We start from the raw sequence: 26,286 nt of genomic DNA, 5'->3' as shown, positions 1-26,286 counted from the left end.
TAATCATCCATGGTAATTACCTGCCCCCTCCTTTCCCCATTCACAACTTCACGTTAGATCATCTCCTCTCCTCTCAATCAGTCTTTTATGATGGTCTTGTGTAGGTAGTGTCAGGCACTGCAAGGTCATAGATATCCAGGCCATTCTGTCTGGAAAAGCACATCATAGGGAATCCTACCCTTCCTTTGGCTCTTACATTCTTTCTGTCACCTCTTCTGCAATGAGCCTTGAGTCTTGGAAGGTGTGATAGAGATGTTTCAGTGTTGAGCACTCCCAGCCCAGAAGAATTATTTTATTTTTTTATAATTAACAACTTCCATGATTATAAACAATATCCCAGAGCCAGGTGTGGTGGTACATGCCTTTAATCCCAGCACTTGGGAGGCAGAGGTAGAAGGATCCCTGGGAGTTCAAGGCCAGCCTGAGACTACAGAGTGAATTCCAGGTCAGCCTGAGCTAGAGTGGGATCCTACCTCAAAAAAACAAGCAAAAATATATATCCTGTTAATTCCCTCTCCCCCCCAACTTTCCCCTTTGAAACTCCACTCTCCCCTCTTCCTCGCAATCATTCTCTCTATTTTGATGTCATGATCTTTTCCAGCTCTTATGATGGTCTTCTATAGGTAGTGTCAGGCATTGTGAGGTCATGGATATCCAGGCCATTTTGTGTCTGCAGGGAGCACGTTGTAGGAGTCCTACCCTTCCTTTGGCTCTTACATTCTTTCTGCCACCTCTTCCACAATGGACCCTGAGCCTTGGAAGGTGTGATAGATATGCACTCCCCAGAGGAATTCTTTTTTTATTTTATTTTTATTTTTATTTATTTATCTGACAGTGACAGACGAGAGAAAGAGGCAGAGAGTGAGAGAGAGACAGAGAATGGGCATGGCAGGGCTTCCAGCCACTGCAAACGAACTCCAGACACGTGCACCCCCTTGTGTATCTGGCTAATGTGGGTCCTGGGGAACTGAGCCTTGAACCCGGGTCCTTAGGCTTCACAGGCAAGCACTTAACTGCTAAGCCATCTCTCCAGCCCCCCAAGAGGAATTCTTGATAGATGAACTGGCAGCAAGAGAGGATGTAATGCTTGAGAATACCAGATTTTATTTTATTTTATTTTATTTTTTCTGTTTTTCAAGGTAGGGTCTCACTCTAGCCCAGGCTGACCTAGAATTCACTATGGAATCTCAGGGTGACCTTGAACTCACGGTGATCCTCCTACCTCTGCCTCCCAAGTGCTGGGATTAAAGGTGTGTGCCACCATGCCCAGCTTTACTTTTTAAAAAAAATATTTTAATTTTAATTTATTTGAGAGAAATAGGCAGACAGAGGAAGAGAATGAGTGTGTCAGGGTCTCTAGCCACTGCTAATGAACTCCAGATGCATGTGCCCCTTGTGCATCTGGTTTATGTGGGTACTGGGGAGTTGAACCTGGGTCCTTTGGCTTTGTATGCAAGCGCCTTAACCACAGAGCCATTTCTCCAGCATCCCCCCCCTTTTTTTTTTTACTTTTCATTTTTCATTTGTTTGAAAGAGGGAAAGGCAGATAAAGAGAGAGAGAGAGAGACTGGGTGCACCAGAGCTTTCAGCTACTACAAAAGAACTCTAGACACATGGGCCACCTGGTACATCTGGCTTACGTGGGTCCTGGAGAATTAAACCTGGTTCCTTTGGCTTTGCAGGCAAATGCCTTAACTGCTAAGCCATCTCTCCAGCCCAACACTAGATTCTTAAAAAACCTGGATGGGCTGGGCATGGTGACACACACCTTTAATCCAAGCACTCAGGAGGCAGAGGTAGGATTACCATGAGTTTGAGGCCACCCTGAGACTACATAGTGAATTCCAGGTCAGCCTGGGCTAGAGTGAGACCCTACCTCGAGAAAAAGAAAAAAAAAAAAACCTGAATGGCCCTGAAGCCCTAAATATACTCCTAGAAGCCATGGAGTTCCTTTTTAGTTGTTGTTGCTGATTTTTTTCTTTTTGTTATTTTGAGATAGGGTCTCATTCTAGCTCAGGCTGACATTCACTATGTAGGGTCAAGGGGGCCTCTAACTCACAGTGATCCTCCTACCTTTGTTTCCCAAGAGTGCTGGGATTAAAGCTGTGTGCCACCACGCCCACCTTAGAATGTAGTTTGTTAAGATTCACATTTTACTTTTTTTTCATTGGTTTTTCAAGGTAAGGTCGGGCTCAAATACAGGCTGACTTGGAATTTACTATGTAGTCTCAGGTTGGCCGATCTCTGGCTCTGCACTGCTAAGTAATGGGATTAAAGGCATGAGACACCACACTGGGATCAATACCCTTTTGTTGTTTTGTTTCCTTTGAGAAAGGTTCTCAGTCTGAAGTCTAAGCTGGCCTTGAACTTCTGAACTTGCCTTAGCCTCCTCAACTCCGGGATTCCAGGAGTGAGCCACCATGTCTGGCATCATTTTAAATCCTGATTCACACATATGACTGACCTTATGTCCTGGCTAGCCAGACAACTGTCCTAGAGCAATTGTATTAGCATCCTCTATGAGGTTCCTGAATTCCCCACACAGCGCTCTGGTGCACCAGCACAGAGAACAGTCTCCAGCACAGTGCTGTGACCAAGGCCACAGCAGCTAGCTTCAGGCAGCCCATTCATGCTGCCCAGACCCTAGCAGCAGGGAGGCTGGCATGGAAGTGGATCTGTCTAGAGAAAAAAAAATCCTATCATCTATGCATGGTAACAGATTCTTACCCTGACAATATGAGTTGTAGGAGACTGAAATTTATTCTATTGTGCTCCATGGTGTGAAGGTTGGCTGCAATCTGATAAAACTGATTTTGGGGCTGAGAAAATGGCTTAGCGGTTAAGGCATCTGCCTGCAAAGCCTAAGAATCCAGGTTTGATTGCCCAGGACCCACATATGCCAGATGCACAATGGGGTGCATGGGTCTGGAGTTTGTTTGCAGTGGTTGGAGGCCCTGGCACGCCCATTCTCTCTTTCTCTGTCTCTTCCTCTCTCTCAAATAAATAAAATAAACTGATTTCATAACACAGCAATTAGTTCATAATCTTTTAGTCCTAGACATCCAGATCTTGGAAAAATTTAGTCTGAGATAATCAGTTTTGGTCTGTGAGTCTCAACTTTGGTGGCATATCAAAACCACTTTAAGTACTGCTAGAAAATGCAGTTCTTATCTGGCAGTAGTGGCTCACGCCTTTAAGCCCAGTATTCTAGAGGCAGAAGTAGGAGGATCACCAAGAGTTAGAGGCCACCCTGAGGCAACATACTGAATTCCAGGTCAGACTGGGCTAGAGTGAGACCCTACCTCAATTTAAAAAAAAAGAAGAAAATGCAAGTCTCACTGGGCGTGGTAGCATATAACTTTAATGCCAGTACTCAGGAGGCAGAAGTAGTATGATCGCCGTGAGTTCGAGGCCACCTTAAGACTACACAGTGAATTCCAGGTCAGCCTGGGCTAGAGCGAGACCCTACCTTGAAAAGCCAAATTATAAATACACAGTTCTCCAGACTCCTGCATGTATATGTGTGTGTATCTAGCACAGGCATGTCTATGTATTGGGAAGGAGCTATAGCATTCCTGACCATAATGTATAAAACCGTATACTTACAGCGTTGACAACCACTACCCTCAGGAAATAAGTGACAGGCGGGGAGGGGCCCGGGTGGAGACAGGGCGCAAGGCACGTGGCACCTCGCGCAGTCATGTACGTGCGTCACGGCACTCAGGCCCTTGCTGACCAGCGGCCAGCGCCACCCGGAAAGGCACGGGTGGCCCGAGGAACGGACCGAGCGAGGATCCCGTTCTCAAGACGGCGCGTGGACGCGCCGCGCACAGCAACGGCCCCACAGTGCTCCGCGGCGCGCACGCGCAGAGGGCGGCTCCCGGCGTGCAGCGCTGCGGCCGAGCCTGCCGCGGGCCGCCTCCGGCAGCCCGGCCTAGGCTCCGGGCCCCACGCCGCGGGGAGGATGGCTCTGAAGCGGATCCAGAAGGTGAGGGTAGACGGACGCGAGGGGTCTCCCACTCTACCGCTCGCTGGCCGTTCGGAGGGTAGTGGCGTGGTTCCAGCGCCGCGGCCACCGGGGCCGAGAAGCGGCGGAGCGCGGACGCCTGACGCACTGCGCGGCGGAACCGCCGCCAGCTCAGCCTTGAGGAGGGTCGGCGCGTGCGCGGGGCGGGGCGGGGCGGCTCACGTGGCGAGTCACGCGGCTGGTCACGTGTGCTCTCGGAGCGCGAGATTCCAAAGGAAAGGAGGCTGAACTTGGAGGGGTGCCGGTGGGTCCTCAGGATGCGTAGGAGCTCCGCAGGGGGAGGAAGGGTGACAAAGACCCCAAGACTCAGGGCACTGGAATTGGTTTCAGTCCTGTTAGAAAAGAAAAATTCAGTTCTGTCCTCTTTACCATTTGTTAACATGCTAGTGTTTCTACTTCTCTCTTTGTTGTCATTTTTGTTTTTCGAGGTAGGATCACCGCTCTAATCCAGGCTGACCTGGAACTCACTCTGTAGTCTCAGGCTGGCCTCGAATTTAGCGAGATCCTCCTGCGCCGCCACGCCCGGCTTTACTTCTTATTTTTAGCTTAGCGTTAAATATAAGTTATGTTTTGTGTCCCGCGTTTTCACATAGCATTAACACAGGATTTTGAATTCTTAGATGAAATCTCCAACCTAAGTCCTTATCCAACAAAGAGTATAGGTAAGAGAAGAAAAAGCTCTCACCCTGAATAGCAAGGAAGGTCCCGAGCTGGTGGTCAGGAGACAGCCTGATTTGGGTTTCTTTGTAACTTTGGAAGTTTAATTAAGAGGCATTTAGTTGAGGGCTGGAGAGATGGTTTAGTCGTTAAGAGGCTTGTTTGCAAAGCCAACAGACCCAGGTTTCATCCCCCAGTAAAGCCACATGCACAAGGTGGGGGAAGTGTGTAGATTTAGTTTGTTTCTGGCAAAATAGTTAACTTAAAAAGAATATTATAAAGCCGGGCGTGGTGGCGGATGCCTTTAATCCCAGCACTCCAGAGGCAGAGGTAGGAGGATCGTCATGAGTTCAAGTCCTCCCTGAGACTACATAGTGAATTCCAGGTCAGCCTGGACTACAGCGAGACCCTCTCACGAAAAACAAACAAAAAAGAATATCATAATTGTTATCCAGGCAGTTGAAAATGAGTTTGTCTGTTGGAATGAGGCAGAACACTAGATGAAAGCTTAGTATTAAATATAGACAAGAGAAGGCAAGTGTGGTGATACAAACCTTTAATCCCAGCACTTGAGAGGCTGAGGAAAGAGGATCAGAGTTTGAAACCAACATGAGACTACATAGTGAATTCCCTGTTAGCCTAGGATAGAGTGAGACCTTGCATTAAAAAAAAGGGTGGTGGTGGTGGAGAAATGGCTTGGTGCTTAAGCGCTTGCCTGTGAAGCCTAAGGACCCCGGTTCAGGGTGGATTCCCTAGGACCCATGTTAGCCAGATGCACAAGGGGGTGCACGCATCTGGAGTTCCTTCGCAGTGGCTGGAGGCCCTGGTGTGCCCATTCTCTCTCTCTGTAGCTGCCTTTTTCTTTCTCTCTCTGTCGCTCTCAAATAAATAAATAAAAACAAAAAAGAATTTTTTAAAAAGCCGGGCATAGTGGCTCACGTCTTTTAATTCCAACACTTGGGAGGCAGAGGTAGGAGGATCACTATGAGTTCAAGGCCACCCTGAGACTACTAAGTGAATTCCAGGTCAGCCTGAGCTAGAGTGAGACCCTACCTCGAAAAACAAACAAAAACAACAGGGCTTAGAGAATTTTATAATTATAATTTTATAATTGGGCTGGAGAGATGGTTTACCAGTGTATAGAGGCAGCTCCCCATGCATACATAAGCCTAACCTACTGTCTTCTGTTCTAGGAATTGAGTGACTTGCAGAGGGATCCTCCTGCCCAGTGTTCAGCAGGACCTGTGGGTGATGACTGTAAGTATTTTTCCAAGCTTCAGGAACTTTGAACTGAAGCCTCCAAATTTATCAGGGTGTGATCATCCTAGTACCCTCACTTGGAGCAAAAATCTAATATGTTGTTTCCCTTTCATGTGCTTATAAATTTCATTTTATCTGATTTTGCTTTGTTTTATTTAGGAGCAGTGTTTCACAAAGTAGCTGAAAATGGCCTGGAACACATCAGGTAGCCCAGACTGGCCTTAAACTTGTGATCCTTCTGCCTCTGCCTCCAGAGAGCTAGGATTATAGGGGTGTGTCACTTTAAAAAAAATATTTTAATTAACTAATTTATTTCACAGAGAGCGAGAATGGTCACGCCAGGGCCTCCAGCCACTGCAAAGGAATTCCAGATGTATATGCACCCTTGTGATTCTGGCTAACATGGGTCTTGGGGAATTGAACCTGGGTCCTTTGGCTTTGCAGGCAAAGGCATTAACCGCTAAGCCATCCCTCCAGCACTGGGGGGTGTGCCTCTTTCATGGAAATGTGGAGTGTCTTTGAGTGTGATGCAGTCTTTATTGGGTCTCGGTTGGTCGTAACTCAGGAGTTACACTACTGGACATTCATGGTCACATGAAACTACTGACTCAGTAGCCTTAGGTCCTTGTCTTAATGAATTCATTGAATGAAATAAATCCACAGACTAGAAAGGTGAAGTTTAGAAAGATTTAAATAGAACTTAAGAAAGGGAAAGATGATAGAACTAAAGCAGAGATCCCAGAAGTGAGAAACCCTACCTGTGTCTTTGACTGGGATCTTTTTTTTTAATTAATTTTTTATTAAAAACTTCCATGATTGTAAACAATATCTCATGGTAATGCCCTCCCCCCCAACTTTCCCCTTTGAAACTACACTGTCCATCATATCCCCTCCCCTTCTCAATCAGTCTCTATTTTATTTTGATGTCATGACCTTTTCCTCCTCTTATGATGGTCTTGTGTAGGTAGTGTCAGGCACTATGAGGTCATGGGTATGCAGACCATTTTGTGTCTGGAGGAACACGTTGTAAGGAGTCCTACCCTTCCTTTGGCTCTTATATTCCTTCTGCCACCTCTTCTGCAATGAACCCTGAGCCTTGGAAGGTGTGATAGAGATATTTCAGTGCTGAGCACTCCTCTGTCACTTCTTTCCAGCACCATGATGCCTTCTGAGTCATCCCAAGGTCACTACCATCTGAAAAGAGAAGGTTCTCTACCAAAAGTGAGAGTAACATTAATTTATGGGTATGTACATTAAGAGAAGTGCTTACTGGGTAGTTTGATAAGCATAATATATACATTTAGCCAGACAGCAGCAGATGTTATACCCCTAGGGCTCATGACTACCCCTGTTGTAGGTTTTCAGTATCAAGGATGTATTCCCTTCCATGGAGCAGGCCTCCAGTCCAATTAGAGGGCAGTTGGTTTACACCATAACAGACATGCCACTATTGTACCCATTGGTTCATTTGACCTGGCTGACCAAATATAAGGCTTGCAGTGTCCACTGTTGAGTATCTTTGCTGGTGATTTCTCTCTCTCCCATTAAGCTGCATGCAGAATAGCTTCTTCCAGCTTTCTGTCAGCTGGTCTACGTGGAGGAGGTTATCAGCTTAGTTCCAGCAGGATTTCTCAGTGGCCTTGCAGCCCAAGTATGTGGAGTCTTCAGCAATAGTGTTTTACCATCTATTCCTGGTTAGAAACCAGGACCCTTGGCAATGGCCCATAATGTTTTGGGGACGTCGGGGACCTCCCTGGCCAACAACTCACTGGAAGGTATTCCATCCCTGGCACTGAAAGTTTTCTAGTAACAATCTACTGCTCCTGAGTGTTCCATTGTCCAAAAAAGTAGGTTTCCATATGATTTATTTATATCCTCTTAGATTTTAATTAGCCCTCCCTCCACCTTTCCTTTACTCAATCTCTTCCCCTGACCTCACTTGGGCCTTTTCACCCTCATTATTCTATTCTTCTGATCACATAATACCATCTATTATTTAAGAGAGGCAGATAGAGAGAGAATAAACACGCAAGGGTCTCTAGCCACTGCAAATGAAGTCCAGACGCATGAGCCACCTTGTGCATCTGGCTTATGTGGGTCCTGGGGAATTGAATCTAGGTCCTTTGGCTTTGCAGACAAGTGCCTTAACCACTAAGCCATTTCTCCAGCCCTGGAATCTTTTCTTAATAAGAGTCATCAGGCTTTGCAAGCAAGCACCCTTCACTAGCAAGCTATCTCTATAGCCTTTTTTTTGTTTGTTTGTTTTTTGAGGCAGGGTCTCACTCTAGCCCAGGCTGACCTGGAATTCTCTCTCTTTTTTTGGGGGGGGGGGTTATCGAGGTAGGGTCTCACTCTAGCTCAGGCTGACCTGGAATTCACTACGTAGTCTCAGGGTGGCCTCAAACTCACGGCAATCCTTCTACCTCTGCCTCCCGAGTGCTAGGATCAAAGGTGTGCACCACCACGCCCGGCTTGAACTGGAATTCTCTATGTAGTCTCAGGGTAGCCTTGAAGTCACAAGGATCCTCCTACCTCTGCCTCCCAAATGCTGGGATTAAAGGCATGTGCCACTACGCCTGGCTTCTCTAGCCATTTTTTTAAAAATAATTTTACTTTTTTTTTTTTGGTTTTCCTAGGTAGGGTCTCACTCTAGCCCAGGCTAACCTGGAATTCACTATGGAGTCTCAGGGTGCCCTCGAACTCATGGCAGTCCTCCTACCTCTGCCTCCTGAGTGCTGGGATTAGAGGCATGTACCACTACGCCCGGCAATTTTACTTATTTATGAGAGAGGGAGAGAGAGAAAAAAAGGGTCATTCCAGGGCCTCAAGCCACTGTAACTGAACTCCAGATGCATGATCCTTAGGCTTTGTAGGCAAGCTCCTTAAATGCTGAGCCACCTCTTCAGCCTGCCCCACGCCTTTTTAACTTTATTATTTATTTATTTGAGAGAGAGAGAAAGAGGCAGAGAGTGGGAGAGAGAATGGGCTTGCCAGAGCCTCCAGCCCCTGCAAATGAACTCCAGACACATGTGTCCCCTGTGCATCTTTTGGTCCTGGGGAATCGAGCTGAGGTCCTTTGGCTTTGCTGGTAAAGGTCTTAACTGGTAAGCCATCTCTCCAGCCTCCCCTCTCCCCCCTTTTTTAAAAGTAGAATATCTTATGGAAATTTACTGGATGGGGACTGTGCTGGTTGGTCTAATCTTCATGCCAGCTGTCCAGACACTCCTCCAGGCTTCTAAGGGAGAGAGTACTCCCTTTAGGGAAGAAGAGATAAGGAGAGACTAGACCCTTCTAACATTTTTGGCCTTCAGCCAGGTCTGGACTTTGAGTCCTTCTTTAGAGAAAAGAAATAGGGAAGGATCTGATTCTCTCTTACAGACCCAAGGACATTTTCTCCTTACAAGCACTTTTTTTTTTAGTTTTTTGAGATAGAGTCTCCCTCTAGCCCAGGCTGACCTGGAATTCATTCTGTAGTCTCCGGGTGGCCTTGAACTCATGTAGTCCTCCTACCTCTGCCTCCCCAATGCTGGGGTTAAAGGCATGCACCACCATGCCCAACAACAAGCACTTTCAGTTTACTTTAGAGGTCCTTGTAAGCCTTAAACTACCTCACCCCCACGCCTGCTATGAATTGCTTTTTCAATTCAGGTCCTAGGTTCACCTTAGTGTGGCTGGTCAGGTTATATTCAGAATGGAATCTACATAGCCAGAAGTCACTCTTTGCTCTAGTGAGTCATGAGAAAGACAGCTTTTCCCAAGACATGTTGACATCTGACTAAGTCAGGCTTAGGGCACTGGTATAAGTGTTACACAGCTATTCTAAGAGGACTGTATCTGGAAGTCAAGCCAGAAAGAAGGCTGGTGAGTGGGATGTCTGACCAGGTATCCAAGTGATGAGTACATGTCTCTGCACAGGGAGAGGGTAGTGCCTAGTAAATATCCTGCTTCTGCAGTTCACTGTGGGAAAACTAGAAAAGCAGCTGTGGCCAGCCCTCTGTCACCTCACTGCTGGCTAGCTGAAGCTGAGCTGCCCAGCACTAGCATCACCTCCACTCATGGGCTACTTGGCTCTGGGATGGCCCTCTTTTCTGTGCATTGTAGCTGTAGGAAAAACATGTTAAGGGTTTTATAATCTACATACCAAAGAATTGAAAGCATCCAAACGATGGGAATAACCCAAGTGCGTATCAACAGATGAGTGGCCAAATACAACTTAGTCCTGACACAGTACAGGATGGATGAATCTTGACAGCTGGTAAGTGAAACAAACAAGAATGAAATTGACAAGTATTAGGACTAGGGAGTTAGCTTAGTGGGTAAGAGCACTTGCTACACAAACATGAGTGTTTTGAGTTTGATCCCCAGGACCTACTTAAAAAGTTGGGTATGGGCTGGAGAGATGGCTTAGTGGTTAAGCGCTTGCCTGTGAAGCTTAAGGACCCCGGTTCGAGGCTCGATTCCCCAGGACCCACGTTAGCCAGATGCACAAGAGGGCGCACGCGTCTGGAGTTCATTTGCAGTGGCTGGAAGCCCTGGCGCGCCCATTCCCTCTCTATCTGTGTCTCTTTCTCTCCCTCTCTCTCTGTCACTCTCAAATAAAGAAATAAAACTGACAAAAAAATATTAAAAAAAAAAAAGTTGGGTATGATTACACATGCTTGTAATCATAGGACTCAAAAGGACAGAGACAGGAAGATCACTGGAGCTCACTGCTCAGCCAATCTAGCTGAAGAAAAAAAAAAAAGAGAAGCTCCAACTTGAGTGAGAGACCCTCTCTCTGGAAGATGGAGGAGTCTTAGGGGATACTTGACCACCTGGTCTGGCCTCCATGCTCATGTATCATCTGTACATATACATGTGCACACCACATACAATGCTATACACACTAAAAAAGAAAATATTTCTACTCACACACATATTTAATGCCAGGCGTGGTGGCACATGCCCTTAATCCCAGCACTTGGGAGGCAGAGGTAGGAGGATCGCCGAGGCCACCCTGAGACTACATAGTGAATTCCAGGTCAGTCTGGGCTAGAGTAAGACCCTACCTCAAAAACAAAACAACAACAACAAGAAAAAAACCACAGAGAGGGGGAACAGAGAAATATACCCTTCATATTTAGAAGTATAAAACAGTAAATGCATATAATGCCAATAAATTATATGCTTAAAAGTTGTGTAACTGGCCAGGTGTCAGAGGTATATACCTGTATTCTGCACTTAAGGGAAGATTACGACAGGGGGATTACAAGTTTAAGGTCAGGCTGGGTTATGTGGTGAGCCCTCAGTTCTCTCTCTGTCTCTCTCTCAAATAATAAACTTGAACATTTTTTCTTTATTTTTCTTTTATTTGATTTTCGAGGTAGGGTCTCACTATAGCCCAGGCTGACCTGGAATTCACTCTGTTCACGGTGGCCTTAAACTCATGGCGATCCTCCTACCTCTGCCTCCCGAGTGCTAGGATTAAAGATTTGTGTCACCACACCTGGCTTTTTTCTTTATTTTTAAAAAAATATTTTTATTATTTGCAAGCAGAGAGAGATAGAAGAGAGACAGACAGAGAGAATGGGTATGCCAGGGCCTCTAGTTGCTGCAAACAAACTCTAGATGCATGCGCTACTTTGTGCATCTGGCTTTACATGGATACTGGGGAATCAAACTTGGATTGTCAGGCTTTGCAGGCAAGTACCTTAACCTAACTTACTCCTTGTGGGCAGTTATTTTGTAATACTTCATCAAAAAAAATGTTTAATAGACTTATTTTATATATATATATTATATGCATACACACACACACACACACACACACACACACACATATGGGTCCTGGGAAATAGAACCTGGGTCCTTAAGCTTTGCAGACAAGTACCTTAACCACTAAGCCATCTCACCAGCCCCACTCTGCATTTTAAAAATATTTTTAATTTTATTTATTTATTTGAGAGAGAAAGAGACAGAATGGGCGCTCAGGGCCTCCAGCCACTACAAATGAGCTCCAGATGCATGTGCCCCCTTGTGCATCTGGCTTATATGGGTCCTGGGGAGTTGAACCTGGGTCCTTTGGCTTTGCAGGCAAAAGCCTTAACAGCTAAGCCATCTCTCCAGCCCCCACTCTGTATTTTTTTAAACAAGAAGATAATTTTATTTTGTTGTCCATTTATTTTCTTTAAAAAATTAATGCTTGACAATATAAATTTTTAGTACCATAGAAACCTGACATGTGTAATGACTTCTTGTTAATATGTACAACTTCAAAAACAAATGTTTTCAGCTCCAAGTAAAGTCATGTTGAACATCCCAACCACAGTCAATGTATAGGAAATCTCCTGGGTGGCCAATGTTTTCCTTGGCTTGAAAAAAAATTACACAGTTAAAAAAAATAAGCCAGCCGTGGTGTTACACACCTTTAATCCCAGCACTTGGAGGCAGAGGTAGGAGGATTACATGAGTTCAAGGCTACCCTGAGACTATATAGTAAATTCCAGGTCAGCCTGGGCTAAAGTGAGTCCCTACCTAGGAAAAAAAAAAAAAAAAAAAAGAAATCCTGTGAATGTCTTCCAGGAGAGGTCCTGTCAGTTCACAGTTGATCTACCAAAAATAAAAGCTATGCACTGGGCATGGTGGCACACGCCTTTCATCGCAGCACTTGGGAGGCAGAGGTGGGAGGATCGCTGTGAGTTCAAGGCCACCCAGAGACTACACAGTGAATTCCATATCAGCCTGGGCTAGAGTGAGATCCTACTTCAAAAAACCAAAAATAAATAAATAAAAGCTTTTTATTTTTTTGGTTTTTCGAAGTAGGGTCTCACTCTAGCCCAGGCTGACCTGGAAAAAAGCTTTTTTCTATTGTGGAAGAATGTATGTGGTCTATGGTTCATAGGCCATTTTTAAAATATTTTATTTGCTCATTTTTATTTATTTGAGAGCAACAGACAGAGAGAGAAAGGCGGGGGCGGGGGGGGAGAATGGGTGTACCAGGGCCTCCAGCAAACGAACTCCAGACATGTCTGCCACCTTGTGCACCTGGCTAACGTGGGTCCTGGGGAATCAAGCCTCGAACTGGGGTCCTTAGACTCCACAGGCAAGCGCTTAACTGCTAAGCCAACTCTCCAGCCCTCATAGGCCATTTTTGACCAGCTCATGGACTCCATTCTCATCAATGATTAAAGGTACATGGGATTCTTTACTGGCCACGTAACTTTCTGTTCCTTCTCCAGCATAAGAGATAAGGGGAGAGATTTCACACTGGATTGGTACATCCTTCAAGCAGGGAATTGCTGGGAGGCGAGAGCCGGTTTCATCTATGAAGTAGTCCCTGCATTGAGGACCCAGCAGTGATGAAGAGACAGCAGAGCATGCCTGGCAGTGGTAGGGCTGTCCTTCCTGTTCTGACTGCATTCTTTTTTTTTTTTTTTTTTTTTATTGAAAGGGAATTTATTAGATTAGTTTACGACAGTCCAACAATAGCAGATTACAGGCCTGAGAGTCAGTCCACCAGGCTGTATGCCTCAGCAGTCCCAATCTGGCACTGAAGGCCTAGAGGCAACATGGAGAGCCCCTGCTCTTCAGTCCACACTGCTCTTCCTAACTGCATTCTTGAGCAGGCAGAACTCCTCTTCCCATAACACTTCATCCACCACAAACTGGGAGATGCCAAAGACAATTTTTTCTATCTTTATTCCATTTAGTTTATCTGGTTTAATTAACTGCCCCGCAAATCCACATAAGGCAGCTTCTTTTACGCTACATAGTGTTGCAACAAACATGACAGTGTCTCTCAGAAGTGGTGCAGTGAAGAAATGACTAACAGTGTTTCCAGCATTGAACAGCAGTCGTCCGTCTGAGCTTCATTTTTGAGCCATTGCCAAAGAGATCTCACTATATTCTACCACTTGGTATACTCCTTCCACTCAGCAAACCACTCCAACTGGTTCTGTGGGTTCGTTTTCTCTACCACCTTTGCTCCACAGTCTTCTATTTTCTTAATGCAAAGATCCAATGAACCGCGGATCTGCCATTTTCACCAGAATGTTGTCCACACAGTAGACATGAATGCTCCAGATTCTTCTTTGCTCCATGTCTTCCACAATGTTCTGGGCTGCAAGAGCCCAGTAGAGGCCACCATTGCCATCTGGAGCCATTGAGATTTTGTTTTTCTCTTCCAAAATAATTTTCCCATCCCCATGAGCTTGAGGCCACCCTGAGACTACATAGTAAATTCCAGGTCAGCCCGAGCTAGAGTGAGACCCTACCTAAAAAAAAAAAAAAAAAAAAAAAAAAAAAAAAAGGCAGCCTTGAATTTGATCCCCAGTACTACAAACAACTAAACCCTAAATAATTAGCATGAGATGGAATAAAAACAATCAGAAGCGAAAGGAGTGTTACTTTTCATCAGCTCCAGGCATCAGTGTTACAAGTGAGCATTTTATTGAAAATTTGAGAAACATTTGTGGGCTGCTTGGCTGCCTTTGGGCTTCCTTAGTATGTTAGGAAACTTCTCTCTCTCTTTAATTTTCCAAGGTAAGGTCTCACTCTAGCCCAGGTGACCTGGAAGTCACTTTGTAGGCTCAGGCTGGCCTAGAACTCACAGCGATCCTCCTACCTCTGCCTCCCTGTGCTGGGATTAAAGGTGTGCACCACCACGCTGGGCAGAAAACTTTTCTTCAGTCCTTGTGCACATATGCTGATGCTTTTCCCTGTCCAACTGATGTGTGGTAAGCCTATGGAGTATTTGAACAGGTGATAGGAAACCCAGGACAGAAGCAGGCCTGATACCTTGGGCTAATTCAGCACCTATCACAAAGCCATATAGACAAATCTTCTTAAGAATAAAAACCCTAGGGCTGGAGAGATGGCTTAGTGGTTAAGCGCTTGCCTGTGAAGCCTAAGGACCCTGGTTCGAGGCTCGGTTCCCCAGGTCCCACGTTAGCCAGATGCACAAGGGGGCGCACGCGTCTGGAGTTCGTTTGCAGAGGCTGGAAGCCCTGGCACGCCCATTCTCTCTCTCTCCCTCTATCTGTCTTTCTCTCTGTGTCTGTCGCTCTCAAATAAATAAATAAATAAAATAAAATATAAAATAAAGTTTTTTAAAACAAAACAAAAAAATAGAATAAAAACCCTAATGAAGATGTGGCACATGTATACAATGGAGTTCTACTCAGCAGTAAAGAAAAATGAAGTTATGAAATTTGCAGGAAAATGAATGGATCTGGAAAGGATTATACTAAGTAAGGTAACCCAGGCCCAGAAAACCAAACATCACATGCTCTCTCTCATATGTGCATCCTAGCTACAAATGACTGGACTTCTGTGTGAGTAGGAAGAAAACTCAGTAGCATAGGCCAGTGTGGTAGTTTGATTCAGGTGTCCCCCATAAACTTCGATGTTCTGAATGCTAGATTCCCAGCTGATGGAGATTTGGGACTTAATGCCTCCTGGAGGGAGTGTATTGTTGGGGCTGGGCATATGGGTCTTATAGCCAGTTTCCCATGCTAGTGTTTGGCACACTCTCCTGTTGCTATGGTCCACAAGATGCTCTTGGTTGGTTGATTTCTACCAGCAATGCGAACCTGACTGCAACAGTAAAGTGGTACCAAGGAGTGAGATTGCTGCTAGATACCTGACTGTGTGACTTGGGCCTTTTGGAGCTGATTTTCAAGAGGAATGTAGAAGGATTTGAAACCTTGGCCTAAGAGATGTTTTGCAGTGCTGTAAGTCCAGCTTAATTGACTATTCTGGTCAGAGCTACAAAACCTGAATGCAGTAAGAACTATGGTTTGGCTTATGAGGGTGAGGAAGACCTTTGCTTGGACTGGGCTAGCAGTTTGTATGCGAAGCTTGCTGTTATGCCTGCTTAAGAAGTTGTGCAGGATTGCTTTGCATAGAAATAAACTGGTATGAGCTGAGGGATATGGCACAGAAAGAAAATCTATGGGTGAACTGCTGCCCATTCATCTGCAATTGAGAGATTACAACCTTTGAGATTGGGCCAGCTGACCTTCATCAGGGCAAAAGGAAGAATTTAAGCCGGGCGTGGTGGCACACGCCTTTAATCCCAGCACTCGGGAGGCAGAGGTAGGAGGATCACCGAGAGTTCAAGGCCATCCTGAGACTACATAGTGAATTCCAGGTCAGCCTGAGCCAGAGTGAGACCCTACCTCGAAAAACCAAAAAAAAAAAAACAAAAACAAAAAGAATTTAGACTCTCTTGAAGGGGCCTGAGTGCTCAATGAGTCTCCTGTTCTTCAAAGTCTGCTTTATTCCCCCCTGGATTAACAGATTGGCACCCTACCTGGTATTGTGGAGTATGAGAAATGCAGGAAAGAGAGGATCATTGAGTTTGCAACACGGTCTTGTGTTTTGGAAATGGCCATGGGCAGTGTGAAACAGGTTTGCTGGTTGCCTGTATGGAGACCCCATGGGGCTATGAGGATGAACCGTGGATTGTAGTGGAGACCCACTGGAGATGCTGGGACCACGAGATGGCTGCTAAGGAAAGCTGCTGGCCCCAATGAAGTTTTCCAGGACTGTGAGTACCCTATCTGGAGGGGCTGAATTGGAGCTCCAGAGACTTATTGCTGGTTAGAATTATTAGACTTGGAGAATTGTCCTGGCTAGAGTTGTTGGACTTGGAGCTACACAGTTTGGGGTTTGCCCTGTTTAAATCATGTATTGCTTGAGTATTTCTTTGCTATGCCATCTTTTGCGGTGTGAATGTTTATTTTGTGCCGTTATGGTTTTTTTGAGGTTATTTTTTGGTATTATAACTCAATTAAAAGATCTTGGAATATAGGGATGTATGAACATCATTGGAATTGATAAAAACTATGGGGATATTGAAAGTTGGACTGAATGCATTACATTTTACATCATGGATGGTTAATAGTTCATGGGGGCCAGGGACAGAATGTGGTAGTTTGATTCAGGTGTCCCCATAAACTTAGGTGTTCTGAATGCTAGATCCCCAGCTGATAGAGATTTAGGAATTAATGCCTCGTGGAGGGAGTGTATTGTTGGAGCCAGGCATATGGGTATTATAGCCAGTTTCCCCATGCCAATGTTTGGCACACTCTCCTGTTACTATGGTCCACCTCATGTTGGCCAGGGAATGATGTCCACCCTATGCACATAGCATTGTTTTCACTGCCATCATGGAGCTTACCTATCAAGCCTGTAAGCCAAAATAAACCTCTTTTTTTCCCACAAGCTGCTTTTGGTTGGGTGATTCCTACCAGCATTGTGAACCTGACTGCAACAGCCAGTAAGCTAGGAATAAGATATAAAGGGAATATAAAGGGATGCACAAGGGGCGCATGCGTCTGGAGTTCGTTTGCAGAGGCTGGAAGCCCTGGCGTGCCCATTCTCTCTCTCTCCCTCTACCTGTCTTTCTCTCTGTGTCTGTCGCTCTCAAATAAATAAATAAAAAATTTAAAAAAAAAAAGAAAAAAGAATAAAAAACCCAGGGACTGGAGGGATTGTTTAGTGGTTAAGGTGTTTGCTTTCAAAACCAAAGTACCCAGGTTTGATTCCCCAGGACCCATGTTAACCAGATGCACAAGGTGGCACATGCATTTGGTGTTCGTTTGCAGTGGCTAGAGGCCCTGGTGCGCCTATTCTCCCTCTCTGTTAAATAAATAAATAAGAATTAAAACTCCTGGCCTGGTGTGGTGTGACACGCCTTTGATCCTAGCACGCGGGAGGCAGAGGTAGGAGCATTGCTGTGAGTTTAAGGCCACCCTGAGACCGCATAGTGAATTCCAGGTCAGCCTGGGCTATAGTGAGACCCTACTTTGGGGGTGGGGAGGATAAAAAATCCTAGGTGGTCTTATAGGTGAAAAGACATTTTCCACAAAGGCTTTGGAGTCCATTTTCCTGGAGCACTACTATGACTTGGGAGCCTTGAAAATGAGATTTACTCCACTCAGGGCTGCCTTGCTGACCACACAGCTTTGCTCTGAGCTTGAGCAGAGCAGTAAAAGTAACCCAAGACCCTGGAGAGACTATGAAATGCAATGTGAACCTGTAGGAGAAGAAAAGGAGTTCCTCGTCTTGCTTTGTCTAAGTTCCCAGAGCACAGAATACTGCTTGATGGCATGAGTGAGAGGACATTGCTGGCAGTGGCACCAAGGAATCCCCACAATCTGAGAGATCTATGAAGACAGCTTCTAAAACAGTCAAGGGAAGAACGAAGGAGGTGCAACCATCAGGAGCAATAGCACAAGTGGCCAAAGTCGGCTGAGGCACACTTCTCTACAAGCAGAGCACTGAGACCTCTGTAGCTAAAATTAGTCATGTTGAAAAAAGATCTGGCCTTCATCACAATTTCAGAGGTATTCTCCAACATAACTAATCTGGTAGAAATGTCTTGGTTTTGATCCACACCAAATGTGATTTGGAATGAGGACTGGCCATGCTAAATAGGCCTACGATGTGGCTTAGCACATCAATTATGTGTTCATGGTGATTTCTGTTAATAACTCTGAGCACGGAGGCAGATGAATATCGTAAATTGGCAGTCTTACGTATTGATACCGGAAAGTACCACATCCTGGCCTCATGAGGAGAGAATAATGGAAGTTCTGCATTTGATGTTCACCTCTGCTGTTTAACTAGTTAATAGACTATAACCCTGGGTAAATAGCTCTGGGATTTGTAGATTCTTGCACTTTTTTTTTTTTTTTTTTTTTTTTTTTGAGGTAGGGTCTTACTCTAGCCCAAGCTGACGTGGAATCCACTATGTAGGGCTGGAGAGATGCCCTAGCAATTAAAATGCTTGCCTGCAAAGCCAAAGGTTTTAGGTTTAATTCCCCAGGACCCATGTAAGCCAGATGCACAAGGTGGAATTAATTCACTATGTAGTCTCAGGGTGGCCTTGAACTCATGGCATTTCTCCTATGACTGCCTTATCAGTACTGGGATTAAAGGCGTACACTTCCATGCCTGGCTGAGAGTGGTTTTGAAAGCCCCAGACTTGCATTGATAATCACAAGTGAGGCAGTCTTGTATGAAATTGTGCTCTCAAGTTAGCAGCACGCTTTCAGTAGAGCAGATGTATTTGTTGAGAGGTCGCTCACATGTTTGTCTCTCTTTTGTCTTGTAGTGTTCCACTGGCAGGCCACCATCATGGGCCCGGTAAGTAGTGCTTCTGTGCACACAGCTCTAAGCTTGCTTCTTGTAATTTCTGCCAACCACAGGCATTGATCTCCTCCTCTGTCTTGTCCTTCCAGAGTGACAGTCCATACCAAGGAGGTGTTTTTTTCCTGACCATCCACTTTCCTACAGATTATCCTTTCAAACCCCCAAAGGTGAGGCTGCCCTCAACTGCCCTGATATTTGGACAAAGGACAGATTGTGATGAAGGGGCCTTTTCAGGTCACAGGTAAAGAGAGCTGTATGTGTTTGCCTTTTCCCAAGGCCTGTCATTCCAACTCCATGGTTACAGCCTGTTAGAACGTTAAACCTTGAGCTGGGCATGGTGGTGCATGCCTTTAATCCCAGCACTTGGGAGGCAGAGGTAGGAGGATCGCCTGTGAGCTTGAGGCCACCCTGAGACTCCATAGTGAATTCCAGGTCAGCCTGGGCTAGAGTGAGACCCTACCTCGAAAAACCAAGAAAAAAAAAAGAACTTTAAACCCTGGCTTTTTTATTTTTTATTTTTTTTAGAACTTTAAACCCTGGATTTTTTAGAATTAATCCCTAATATGAGCAAGGACCAGTATGGTAAATGAGTTCCTTACTGAAGTCACTTTTTAAAAAAATTCTCAGGGAGTGAGAGTGGGGGGGGGGAAGGAGGGAGGGAGGGAGGGGAACAAAATGGGTATGCTAGGGCCTCTTTTTTAAATATATATATATATTTAATTTATTTGTCTGAGAGAGAGAGAGAGGGAGCGAGCAAGAGAATGGGCATACCAGGGCTTCCAGCCACTGCAGACGAACTCCAGACGTATGCACTACCTTGTGCATCTGGCTTATGTGGGTCCTAGGGAATCAAAACTAGGTCCTTTGGCTTTGCAGGCAAGAGCCTTAACCACTAAGCCATCTCCATAGCCCCCCTTTCTTTTTTTGTTTTGAGACAGGTTTCATTTTATAGTCCAGGCTGGCCTGGAACTCACTATATAGCCCAGGATAGCCTTGAACTCGTGGCCGTCGTCCTGCCTCAGTGGTAGGACCTCTTAACATTGCAAATGACTCCAGATGCATGCACTTGTGTATCTGGCTTTATGTGGGTATTGGGGGATCAAATCCGGGCTGTCAGGCTTTATGAGAAAGCACTTTTTTAAATAGTAAGCCATCTCCCCAGCCCTGAAGTCACTTTTTGTTTGCTTGTTTTTTGTTTTTCGAGGTGGGGTCTCTCTGTAGCCCAAGCTGACTTGGAAATATGTAGTCTCAGGGTGGCCTTGAACTCATAGTGATTTTCCTAGCTCTGCCTCCTAAGTGCTGGGATTAAAGGCATGTGCCATGACATCTGGCATTGAAGTCACTTTTTTTTTTTTTTAATTTATTTGAGAGAGAAGGAGAAAGAGGCAGACAGAAAGAGAAACCATGGTCACTCCAGAACCTCTAGCCACTGCAGGTGAACTCCAGACACATGTGCCACCTTGTACTTCTGGTGTTAAATGGGTAATGGGAAATCATTGGGTCCTTAGGCTTTGCAGGCAAGCACTTTAGCTGCTGAGCCATCTCTCTAGCTTGTGGAGTCACAGTTTTGTTTTGTTTTTTGATTTTTTTTCAAGGTTGGGTCTCACGCTAGCCCACACTTACCTGGAATTCACTATTTGATCTCAGGGTGGCCCTGAACTCATGGCAATCCACCTACCTTTGCCTCTTGAGTGCTGAGATTAAAGGCATGAGCCACCACACCTGGCTCTAGTTTCCTTTCTTTTTTTTTTTTTTTTTAATTATTTTTATTTATTTGAGAGCAACAGAGAAAGAGGGAAAAAGAGAGAGAATGGGCGCACCAGGGCTTCCAGCCACTGCAAACGAACTCCAAATGTGTGCGCCCCCTTGTGCATCTGGCTAACGTGGGTCCTGGAGAATTGAACCGGGGTCCTTAGGCTTCAAAGGCAAGGGCTGAACCGCTACGCCATCTCCTAGTTTCCTTTTTTATATTCCCCTACTTAAGGTCTATGACAGAGGTCGTAGCTGAGGTGATTTTGTTTCTGCCCCGGGGATGGGGGTAATACTCTGGGTATCAAGTGAAGGTTAAGCACCCTACAATGCCCAAGACTGCTCCCCCACATGATGGAGAATGCCAAGGTTAGCCACCTGGTATAGACTCCTAAAAAGTAACTTTATTTTAGGCTGAGAGATGGCTTAGCAGTTAAGGAACTTGCTGGTAAAGCCAAAGGACCCAGTTCTATTCCCCAGTGCCCACATAAAGCTAAAGCCAGATGCACAAGGTGCTGCATGCATCTGGAGTTCATTTTCAGTGGCTAGAGGCCTTGGCATGCCCATATTCTCTCTACTTCTCTCTCTTTAAAATAAATATTTTTTTTTTAAAAAAGGGAAAGTTTATTTTACTAAGTTAAAAGGATATCAGGCATTTGTTTGCCTCTCACATGCACATCGGTCAGTGGAGCCTCAAGCAGTGCACTGGCAGGAGAGGTGTGGGCCGCTGCTTTCTGTGTCAGGTGCGCTGCTGGGATGGCTTGTCTGACGCTTGTCTTGCCCCAGCGTGGGACGGCTCCCACCAGCCTGCACATACTCATTTGTGGGCATAGCTTGTCTCTGTGAGTCTCACAGTCCCATTAAGGATGCATGAGCTAGTTGGTGCTGAGGGGAAACATGAGCAGTGGCTGGCAGCAAGAGCCAGCTGGCCAGGGAGATTGCTCTAGTGAAGGGAAACTGCATAGCTTCAAACAGGGAGGTGCCTACAGAGCCCACCCCGAGAGAGCAAGCCATTTTCTTCAGTGCAGCGGGGTCTACGTGGGCATTGTTTGGGCATGAACCAACGGGCTGGCATGAGCAACTTGCAAAGACCTAAATGCTGTCAGGATCATGCTGTCATTGTGTGCAGAAGTTAGGCAAGGACCCTAGCACAGGCCTGGCATGAGACAGGAAAAAGAGGAAGACTCGGAAGTATTGAGATGGAACCAACAGGACATACTCCCTGTCACCCGTGCTGACATGCAAATGCTAATCTTGAACTCAGAGAGCCTCCTACCTCTGCTTCCTGAGTGCTGGGGTTAAAGATGTATGTTATCATGCCCAGCCCTTTCTTTCTTTTTGACAGGGTCTCATGTAGCTCCAGCTTACCTCAAACTCACTGTGTATGACCTTGAACTTCTGATCCACCTGAGTGCTAGGAATATAGGTGTGTGACACCATACCTGGTTTTATGCAATGCTAGGAATTAACCCAGACGTTCATGCATGTTAACCAAGAACTCTGCCAATTGAGCTACACAGTGTGTGTATGTGTATGCATGTATGCTTGCTCCTGTATGTGTGGGTGTGTGTGCACATGTGCACACATACATGTGGGGTGGGGGCCAGAGGACAACCTCAGGTGCTGTTCCTTAGGAATGTCACTATTTTATTTTATTTATTTATTTATTTTTTTGAGGAAGATTCTCACTGGAGCCCAGGCTGACCTGGAATTCATTATGAAGACTCAAGGTGGCCTTGAACTCTCAGCGATCCTCCTACCTGTGCCTCCCCAGTGCTGGGATTAAAAGTGTTCACCACTGTGCCCAATTTCACCCACCTTTTTTTGAGACAGGATCTCTCATTGGCCTAGAGCTTGCTGATTAGGCTAGACTAGCTAGCCAGTGATCTTTCTGTCTCTGCCTCCCCAGCACTGTAATTACAAGCACACACTGCTGTACTTTACAAAAATTTGGGGGATTTAACTTAGGTCCTCATGCTTGTGAGACAAGCACTTTACCAAATGAACTCTCTCTCTAGCTCCTTGCTTTTTTTTTTCTTTAAGTTTGTGTGTGCTTCAGCCAGGTGTGGTGACACACGCTTTTAATCCCAGCACTCGTGAGGCAGAGACAGGAGGATCGCCATGAATTCAAGGCCACCCTGAGAATACATAGTGAATTCCAGGTCAGCCTGTGCTAGAGCAAAACCCTACCTTGAAGAACCAAAAAAAAGGGGGGGGGGAGTTTGTGTATGATCCATCTTTTATGTTGAAAGAACAGATTTTGTTGTATAACTGTGTATTTCATAGTGCTCATTGTGGGCCTAGATGGTAAGAGGCAAGAAGCTGGCATGGTGGGATACACCTGTAATTCCAGCATTTGCTGAAGGATCAGAAGTTAAGGACAGTCCAGGTTAATGTCCATGGCTTGGTTCAGATCAGACCTTCAGCCATTGTTGTTAGCACTGTGCTTGCTTGTGCCAGTGTGCAAAGATCCATTTTGAGTTAACTTGTTACAACAGAGGCAACAAGTGCCTAGGTGTTTAAAATCAAAGTTATTAATCCCAGCACTCGGGAGGCAGAGGTAGGAGGATCGCCGTGAGTTCAAGGCCACCCTGAGACTACAGAGTTAATTCCAGGTCAGCCTGGACCAGAGTGAGACCCTACCTCGAAAAACAAAACAACAACAACAAAAAATCAAAGTTAAACATGGTAAGTGTCCTGGAAACCTTTCCAGCTTTTAGCAAGGGTGGAGAATCGCTCTGTTGCTCTGCAGTGCAACTGCTGTTTGCGAGTACTTCCTTGAAACAGCATTCGACGCCTCATAGTTTTTTGGTAACCCCCCCCCCCCCCCATTGCCCTTTCTCTGTGGAGAAACTGCATGGTCTCTCTTGGCCTATAACCCCTTGCTTAGCATGTGAGCAGATAAGAACCTTCCCTAAAATAAAGATGCACAGGAATCTCAAGATAGTCCTGTAAATCTGTTGGACATTTTTATTTATTTGTTCATTCTTTCTCAAGCAGAGACAGAATGGGCATGCCAGGGCCTCTAGCCACTGCAAATGATCTCCAGATGCATGCGTCAGTTTGTGCATCTAGCTTTATATGGATACTGGGGAATCGAGCCCTGGTTGTTAGGCTTTGCAGACAAGCACCTTAACCACTGAGTTATCTCTCCAGCCCTTGTTGAACATTTTCTGTTTGTTTTATGGAGTCAGGGTCTCATTCTGTAGCTCCAGGCTGACCATGATCTCATAGTAATCTTCCTACCTCAGCCTCCCAAGTGCTGGGATTAAAGGTATGTGCCACCACACCCCACTTGTTGCAGTTTTAAGATCCCTAATTGTCCCAAAGCAAAAACAAAATGATAACTATTATTATTATTATTTTTTTTTTTTTTGGTTCTTCAAGGTAGGGTCTCACTCTAGCCCAGGCTGACCTGAAATTCACTATGTATTCTCAGGGTGGCCTTGAACTTAACAGCGATCCTCCTACCTCTGCCTCCTGAGTGCTAGGATTAAAGGCATGTGCCACCACGCCTGGCGATGACTATTGTTTTTAAAATCTTTTTATTTATTTGTGAGCAGAGAGAGAGAGAGAGTGAGTATGGGAGCACCAGAGCCTCTTGCCACTGCAAGCCCCAGATGCATACATCATTCTGTGCGCCTTGGTTTATGTGAGTACTGGGGAATTGAACCTAGGCTGGTAGACTTTGCAAGTAAATGCCTTTATTCATGAGCCATCTCCCTAGCTCAACTATTCTTGTTGTAATTATTATTATTAAAGTTTTTTTTGGCTTTTCAAAGTAGAGTCTTGCTATAGCCAATGCTGACCTGGAATTCACCGTGCAGTCTCAGGGTGCCTTTGAACTCTTGACCATCCTCCTGCCTCTGCCTCCCTAATGCTAGGATTAAACGTGTGCCACACCTGGCCCAAATATTATTATTATTATTATTATTTTAAATTATTTATTTATTTGAAAGATAGGAGGAGAAAGAGAGGAAGAGGCAGATAGAGAGAATGGGTGCACCAAGGCCTCTAGCCACTGCAAACGAAGTCCAGACGCATGCACCACCTTGTGCATCCATCTTATGTAGGTGGTACATGCATCTGGAGTTCATTTGCAGTGGCTAGAGGCCCTGGCACGCCCATTCTGCGGCCGCCCTCTCTGCCAGGCATGGGTGGCATATGCCTTTAATCCCAGCAGCACTTGGAAAGCCTCGGTAGGAGGATTGCTATGAATTCAAGGCCACTCTTAGGCTACATGGTGAATTTCAGATCAGCCTGGCTAGAGTGAGACCCTACTTCAAAAGAAAACATTGTTCTACCCAGCTTTAGCTTGATGAATAAATGAGTTTCACTGGGGTTATTTACAGGAGCATAGATAAGGGGAAAGCTGCAGGATCATGGGCAACTCGTGACTGTGCCACCAATCTCCCTTCAATCATTAACCAACGTGCATGTCCTTGAGACAGAGCAGAGAGGCCCCCTAAGCAGGCTCTTGCCACACCCACAAAAGAAATAACTTGAAAGCTCAAAGTGTGCCTTGTGAGTCCTCCTTCCCTTCCATGTGGGACTGTTGGGGGTCTACTACTGTGAAGACCATGTGAGTAAGCACAACTGTTCTGATTGCACGTTGGCAGCAGCCATGCCGCACCTCCAAGGACAGGATTCCACAGTATCAAGGAGTAGCATCATGTCTCTGCCTAGAGGAATGTGGGCTCCAAGGAGGTCATTGTAATACATGGTTTGTGAGCCAGATGTAACTCCAAAATCAGGAGTTGAAGCAGATTAGAAAGTTTAAGGTCAACCTGTGCCATAAATGAGACCCTGTCTAAACATGAAAAAAAAAAAATCTAGTTACAGTTCAGTAGCAAAACACAAAAAGCACTTGGGGAGGAGAGGCTGGAGAAATGGCTAAGCAGTTAAGGCACTTGCCTGCAAAGTCTAATGGGTTCAGTTTCTCAGTCTCCAGATGCACAAAGTGGCACATGCATCTGGAGTTGACTGCAGGAGCGGCCAGAGACCCTGGTGGACCCATTTGTATTCTCTTTTTCCCTCCTTCCCTCCCTCCCTCCAAATAAATGAATAACAAGGACTAGGTCTAAACCCAAGTACTAGAAGAAAAGGGGAGAAATGAGCCAGGCATGGTGGCACACACCTTTAATCTCAGCACTCTGTCAGAGGTAGGAGGATCACTGTGAGTTCAAGGCTATCCTAAGACTACATAGTGAATTTCAGGTCAGCCTGGGCTAGAGTAAGACCTTACCTCAAAGAAAGAAAGAGAAAGAGGAAGGGAAGGAAAAAGAAAGGAAGGAAAGAAAGAAGAGGGTTGGAGAGATGGCTTAGTGGCTAAGACATTTGCTTGTGAAGCCAAAGGACTCAGGTTTGATTCCCTAGGACCCACATAAGCCAGATGCACAAGGAGGTGCATCCATCTGGAGTTCGTCTGCAGTGGCTGGAGGCCCTGGTACACTCAT

The 26,286-nt window shown here is 45.6% G+C and overlaps 1 protein-coding gene across 4 annotated transcripts in view; it reads left to right on the top strand.

Annotated features, from left to right (window-relative positions):
• Nucleotides 1-3,896: 3,896 nt before the first annotated feature.
• Nucleotides 3,897-26,286, top strand: part of Ube2d4 (ubiquitin conjugating enzyme E2 D4 (putative)) — a 29,888-nt gene continuing 7,498 nt past the window's right edge. For 3 of the 4 annotated variants that reach the window (XM_004652898.2, XM_045136053.1, XM_045136056.1), the window contains exons 1-4: nucleotides 3,897-3,988; nucleotides 5,878-5,941; nucleotides 19,044-19,075; nucleotides 19,171-19,248. In XM_004652898.2, the coding sequence (XP_004652955.2) occupies nucleotides 3,965-3,988; nucleotides 5,878-5,941; nucleotides 19,044-19,075; nucleotides 19,171-19,248 (198 nt within the window). In that variant the 5' untranslated portion in view covers nucleotides 3,897-3,964. Of the gene's footprint in view, nucleotides 3,989-5,877; nucleotides 5,942-13,161; nucleotides 13,313-19,043; nucleotides 19,076-19,170; nucleotides 19,249-26,286 lie in introns of all 4 variants that reach the window. The other variant, XM_045136054.1, reaches the window with a different exon arrangement.

The sequence above is a fragment of the Jaculus jaculus genome, chromosome 16 (genome assembly GCF_020740685.1).
Source record: "Jaculus jaculus isolate mJacJac1 chromosome 16, mJacJac1.mat.Y.cur, whole genome shotgun sequence".
Lineage (NCBI taxonomy): Eukaryota > Metazoa > Chordata > Mammalia > Rodentia > Dipodidae > Jaculus > Jaculus jaculus.
Note: the sequence above shows the minus strand (reverse complement) of the source record. Positions and strands in the feature narration are given on the sequence as shown.